Source organism: Lipotes vexillifer, unplaced genomic scaffold, assembly GCF_000442215.2.
Source record: "Lipotes vexillifer unplaced genomic scaffold, Lipotes_vexillifer_v1.1 scaffold384, whole genome shotgun sequence".
Taxonomy (NCBI): Eukaryota; Metazoa; Chordata; class Mammalia; order Artiodactyla; family Lipotidae; genus Lipotes; species Lipotes vexillifer.
This window is the reverse complement of record NW_006793498.1, coordinates 811851-818778: the sequence shown is the minus strand read 5'-3', so window position 1 is coordinate 818778 and position 6928 is coordinate 811851. Positions and strand designations below refer to the sequence as shown.

Sequence of the window (6928 nt, the reverse complement as noted above, 5' to 3'; positions counted from 1 at the left end):
CCCGTGTCCCCTGCATCGGCAGGCGGACTCTCAACCACTGCGCCACCAGGAAAGCCTGTCATCAGCATATTCTTAAAACTGTTTTGAATGTTAACTGAATTATACTTAAGAGGATTTTTTTTCCATTACCTTACATGACAATTTTCCTTCTTTTCTGACTCATCTTCAAAGCAGCCACCACCCCTGTTTTGTTCCTTTGCTCTGACCTGCTCCCCTCCCTGTCCTCCCAAGCCGGTTACCAATTTATTTATAAAACACATTCACTGGAATAGTCACATATTCAAGAAAACATAAATAGGTCTTTTTGTATTGTATTTCATACACAAATCCACCTATATGAGGAACTGATTTCTTTCTATTTATTATTTTGGCTGCATTGGGTCTTCATTGCTGCACGTGGGCTTTTTCTAGTTGCAGCGAGCGGGGTTTACTCTTCGTTGAGGTGCGCTGGCTTCTCATTGTGGTGGCTTCTCATTTCAGAGCACAGGCTCTAGGTGCATGGGCTTCAGTAGCTGTGGCACGCGGGCTCAGCAGCTGTGGCTCACGAGCTCTAGAGCACAGGCTCAGTAGTTGTAGCGCGTGGGCTTAGTTGCTCCGCAGCATGTGGGATCTTCCCAGACCAGGTATCGAACCCGTGTCCCTGCATTAGCAGGCGGATTCTTAACTACTGCATCACTAGGGAAGTCCCTATGAGGAACTGATTTCTGAACATTCAATTTTCTTCAAGTATAACATACTTTATAATTTTTAAAAAATCACCTTTTCAAATCCTTTTAAAATGAGTTACACTATAAACACAAAAATACTTTCAATATCCATTCAGAATACTAAAAGAATGGCTCCACTTACAAAGGAACTTACCTCATCTGGGAAGTAAAAAGATGCACTTGTCTAAGCAAGAACTAATAGATGAAATCGGTCAGAAAACTATACAGGAAAGGAACAGACTGGATGGCCACAGGTTCACAGATAGAAACATTTCCCGTTCACCTTTTCAGTTAATACTTTGGTGCAGATACTTACTCCCTTAAAGTAATGAATGACATAGCTTTTCGGTTCCTTAAAACTTGTTATTTTGTAAATAAATATTTAACTACATTTTCAAAAAAGACTTGTAAGTGGCTACTTTAACTCTCAATGGTCTGATTTTATGTGCCTCTTTCTCTGTAATGGCAGCCTCAGTGAGCAATGGTCCAGGTACTAATAAATACAAAGTTCCCTCACATTTATACAAAGAACTCCTGCCATTTACTATATTTAAAAACATTTCTTTAATTGGGAATTAGATGTCTCTCAGGGCTAGGAAGTCCAGTATTCCTAAGAGTTTTCTGCTTATGGACAATGAATCTTTAATTAAGAATAAAAAAAGATATATAGGCTTTTCACTGATAATCTTTTATACTTTCTTAAACCTTATATACAAATTTTTGATCAAAATAAGTATTCACGATCACCTTCATTTGAAAAACAATACAGAAAAATACATTACACTTTTTCTAAAAGGCACATGAGTGCACACACACACAAACACACACACATAACACGCAAAACTCTTCATAATAAATGGATTGAGTTGTGCCATTTCTTTCTACTACCAAGATTATTTCTTATTAGTCCCCATTTTGTGAAATAACAAAGAAATGGAGGTTGTAGAAGAAAGTAAGGTTATTGATGACTCTAAACTCATGCGAAAATACCTGATTTTCAAAACAGCTTTATGGACATGGATATATTTCCCATCAATTCGAAACTTCAGATCGGCAGTTTCCGGACTGTCAAATTCTTTCTTCAGTGACTCTGCAACTGTTAAAAAGTCTTCATGCTCTGAAGGAAACGAGCACATTAATACAGGAAGCTCAGGAAACATGTTCAAGCTTTGAACTTCAGAAAGATAATGATTAGCATGATGGATAATTCCATTAGATTTTTTTCAGAAGAGTTCAGACCTTACTCAACAAATCAATTTCACAGTATTAAATTAAAATCAATGTCACAGAAATTAAATTAAATTTCACAGGCTAATGGGGAAACAAAAAATCAGGGACCCTCATTGGCACTGAATGAAGGTACTATAGACGCAGGAGACAGTTTCTGTTGTCCCCTGAGATGAGAAGGTGATTCTCAGCAGCTGCTGTTACCTAAGTAACAGAAAAAAAATACATATTTGGAAAGGCCAAATACCAGTCTGACATGCTAAGTTAGACATTAAAAACGTGTATTTTTTTTAAAAAAGAGAAAGTTATAGATCATCATGATTAGGTAACTACTACTCTCAAAATTGAGTGGTGCTCTTCTAAGATTAAGAATTTATCAATTTTCCTTGACAGAAACTCTAAGGTGCTCTGCTTTGGGATAGTTTCAAGGAGTTGGTAAATTTGACTCAAGGAGTCCTAAGAAACAAACTCACCACTTAGGCTAAGAGTGTGTTCTTTCACAGGGTGACCCTTTTCCCTCGATATCTGGAATCTAAACGTCCTTCTTAATGCTAAAAATTAATGCAGTACAAGCAATAATCCTTACACACTATCTAAAAGCAGAGCAAATTCACTTAGTAGGAATGTATACTTAGAAAGAACAGCTTTACAAAACCATGATCACACTGCCTGATAGGAAGGTGTAAGTACATGTAATTCTTATATGTAAGTAGAATCGTGCTATCATGAAGAAAAGTAAAGGCACTTGTACAATACTCATGCAACACTTTCCTGTGCTTTCCATGTGTGAACAAAGGGAAGGAGATAGAAGAAGGCTAACGGGGAAATTTTTTAAAGTCCAGAGACCCCTCGCTGGCACTGAATGAAGGTACCATCGATGTAGGAGACAGATTTCCACGTCCCCCGAGGTGAGAAGGTGACTCTCAGCAGCTGCTGTTACCAGGGCGCGTCTTAGAGGAGGGACAACTGCTAAAAACTAGGCTGAAGCTTAACAAAGGAGCTTTCCACAAGCTTTATTATCAGAATCTCCCAAGGAAATACCATTTGCCTAAGCCCTATTCCCTTAACATACATCCTCCCCCTACCCTGATACTGCAGAGCTCTCCTGGCTGTGGAGGAGGGGTGGACAAGCTCTCAAAAACCAGGCTTCCCCTGACCCTGCAACCTGAATCCCCAGTGAATGAAAGAAAGGAAATAACTAAGATGGGCAGAGTCCCAGAGTCTAGATTGCTACCAACCTCCCTACCGAAAAAACAGCTTCTTATCAGTGCCTAACGCCTGCATCTAGTCCTAAGAGTTGGACCATCTTGGTTTCTGGCAACAAGTATAGTACCTCCCTTCAGAGAAGAAATGTTCTTCATAGGTGTGAATTCATCCTCTGACTTTCTTCCCGACACACAGCTGAGATCAGAAACTGAGAGGAAATAAACACTTCTGACTTTTGGCGGGTGCAAGAGAAAGAAGTCACCTGGGAGATATGTTCAGGGACCATACTTTTTCCCAACTTAATAACAGAAAATATTAGGATGTTTGGTCTGAAAAGAATGTCTTTTCAGGATTAGGATTTTAAAATGCAAGAACCTGAGGGAAGCCTTTTTTTTTTTTTTTTTTTTTTTTTTTTGGCGGTACGCAGGCCTCTCACTGTTGTGGCCTCTCCCGTTGCGGAGCACAGGCTCCGGACGCGCTGGCTCAGTGGCCATGGTTCACGGGCCCAGCCGCTCTGCGGCATGTGGAATCTTCCTGGACCGGGGCACGAACCCGTGTCCCCTGCATCAGTAGGAGGACTCTCAACCACTGCGCCACCAGGGATGAGGAAAGCCTTTTATAAACAGGTCCAGGTTAAGCAGTATAGGACTCTGAGATGTGTACAGGGTCTATACATAGGTGTGATTACGGCCAAAGAGTCCCATTCTATAAACTAAATTTTCTTTGATCACAATATTCACTGCAAAAAAAATACTGTATTATAAAGAACCTGGAAAAGTTCCATTTGTTTCACTTTACGTTGAGCAGCAGTTTCACTTTTCCTAAACATACTCTTGCTCCCATGACCATATAGACTGGTCACCTGATGACAGGACAGCTCCAGCTACCTGACACACCTGAGCGTGACATGTTATTACAAGACCTTCAATATCAATTGCTGAGCGACCCAAACCCCATGTTGTCAACAGCTATATTAATTTTCAAGCACAGGGTATCATGACACTTATTTCCTCTGCATCACAAACAAAAGAATGATTTAGAAGAAATACATTGGCAAAAAGGCAGAAATAAACAAGAAATAAAAAAAGAGATTAAAATCATCATGTTAATGGCTACTCAGCTTGATTACATTTTAACATTTTCAATCAACAATGGACCCTTGAAGAAGACAATATTCAGAAAAGGGACAGATTATATAACCAAAGATCAACCTGAATCCACTATCCTTTTTTTTTTTAAGGCCGGGCGGCATGTGGGATCTTAGATCCCTGGCCAAGGATCGAACCTGGGTCCCTGGCAGTGGAAGCTCAGAGTCTTAACCACTGGACAACCAGGGGAAGTTCCCCACTATCCTTTATAATGCCGCTGTTTTGATCCCCTCCCGCCCAAAAAAGTATCTGAGATTCATTGAAAGAAAAATAGGGAAGGAAATTGGAATTAACAACGCCACGAAGTTAACAAAACCACAAGTTTTTCATTTTTTTTAAAGTTCATTTTTGGTTCATGTTATATTAGATTATGTAATAAGTTTAATATAACAAAAGCACTTAAGAACAGGTTCCTCAAACAAATAATTTGTACATGAACGTTCATAACAGCACTATTCACAATAGCCAAAAGGTGGAAACCATCCAAATGTCCATCAACAAATAAATGGATAAACAAAATGTGGTCTACATATACAACAGAATACCACTCAGCCATAAAAAGAAAAGAAGTACTGATACATACTACAACCCGGATGGGTCTCAAAAGCATTGAGTAAAAGCCAGACATAAAAGGTTGTACATTGTATGATTCCACTTACATGAAACATCCAACAGGTAATTCCATAGAAACAAAAAGCAAATTGGTGGTTGGGGGAAAGAAAGAATGGGTACAGGGTGTTCTTTTCGGGTGATGAAAGTGTTTTAGAACTTGATATAAATGATGGTTGCACAACATGGTGAAGGTACTAAATGCCCCTGAATCGTACACTTTAAAAATGGTTAATTTTATGTACGTGAATTAAACTGAAAACACTGAAGGGGAGAAAATAATAAATCCATATAATATTCCATAATGTTTTAATAAATTGTATTATGCAAATCTAATTTGGGGAAAGGTATTAACGCTAACGGAGGATAAAACATCTTGAACCTAAAAAAGCCCACAGCCAGCAAATGTGCAGGAACACCCGTCAGCTGATGACACCCTTCGCTGGGGGAAGCAGCCCTGAGCTTACCTATAGACAGGAGGCGCCAGGTGACGGCGGGCGTGGCGAAGCAGGCGAACACGTCGTCGGTGGACGAGAAGTGGGTGAGGTGAGGCAGGGTCACCGACTGGCCCCGGCACTGGCCCCACATGTACACGTGCCCTCCCTGCGTCTTGGCTGCAGACGTGTGGGCAGAGTGGCAGGCCGCAATCTCTATCACCCTGGGAAGTTTTCAGAAAAATGCACGTCACTTCTTTTTCACAGAAGCCTAAGCGTGCCACACAAGGTAAATAAAAAGTTCGTGCTCAGAGCACCTCAAAAAGCCCAAGATCCAGGGACTTTAGCTACCAAGTCATACTGACAAAAGCAAAAGACTAGAGCAAGAGTACTGTGTGTCTCCCTTCCTGGCTGCCCCACTTCTCACGCTAACCTCATTCTGAGTTAGGATGAATAATGCATACTGTTGAAGAAAACCTGGATAAAGGGAATAGAAACCAAAGAAAATGAGGGAAGTGGACACTGGAAAAAAATGTCCTGACAGTTCTGAAGGCTTAGACAGTAGCAAAAAATACTGTATTCAATATACCATTTCCTTACAAATACAACTTTATCTCTCACCCCCTACCAGTGCTCAGAACACTCATTAGGCTGATAGGCACTGGTCTGGGGGTCATGGACTCTGAATGTCCCAATCCAAATGGACATCAAGCCAAACTTACTACATTCTCCATATGCTTCTTAGGCAGGGTCTCAGAATCAGAAGTCAACATTCTAACACTTCGTGGGTAAGACCTTACAATATGGCTGAACAAACATTAAGCATCTATTCTAGTAACACACATTAAATCAAATCAATATTTAAACAGATAATGCCCTTTCAAGGGCAGATTTTATTTGTTTAAAAGTTGTTTTAGTTGGCTCAAAAAGAAGAGTTTATACTACGCTTTAAATTTCAACATGGTGACAGACCTTACTTTTCTTCCCTACTAAACAGGCAACAAGAAGCTGCAGGGATTATACCCAGATGCATTAATGCCTGCCTACCAATCTCAGGTGGTTATCTGAGAAAGCTGTGTAAGGATCACGTCAACTTCACGTTCATTCTGACTGGTACAACACTCCTTTGTTCAAAATGAGAATGTTAATGAACAGAAGAGCTACAAAGCCAAAGACCACAGCTCCAGCACACACAGTCCCAAGTCCCAACGCACACACAATTCCAAGACATGGTACTGACAAGTTACCTTTCTTTCTCCACCATGATGTGTGCTGGGCTTAGCAGGTTATTTTTATTGCCAGTTCCCAGCTGCCCATACGTGTTAGCTCCCCAGGCATAGAGCAAGCCCTCATCAGTTAGTGCTAGAGTATGTGCATAGCCGCAGACAATCTGCAAGTAAATTTAAATGGTTACCATCAACAGGAGAACAGGAAGGGCAGAGAAAACATCTACTTAAAAATTAGGGCCAGCTTCTGCAGAATGCCAATTCATCATCAGGTGTGGACCGACATTCTCTGGAACATTAAAAAAGCATTAGAAAAGCCTATACCTGAGACTACTGGATATTTTTCCTTTTTTTTTTTTTTTTTTTTTTTT

The 6928-nt window shown here is 40.3% G+C and overlaps 1 protein-coding gene across 1 annotated transcript in view; it reads right to left on the bottom strand.

Moving 5' to 3' along the window:
• Window positions 1–6928, bottom strand: part of RCBTB1 (RCC1 and BTB domain containing protein 1) — a 33855-nt gene that overhangs the window by 10043 nt on the left and 16884 nt on the right. Inside the window, exons 7-9 of the mRNA XM_007466422.1 lie at window positions 6579–6721; window positions 5365–5555; window positions 1698–1824 (exon numbers count right to left, since the gene is read on the bottom strand). Coding sequence (XP_007466484.1) covers window positions 1698–1824; window positions 5365–5555; window positions 6579–6721 — 461 coding nt within the window. The remainder of the gene's footprint in view (window positions 1–1697; window positions 1825–5364; window positions 5556–6578; window positions 6722–6928) is intronic.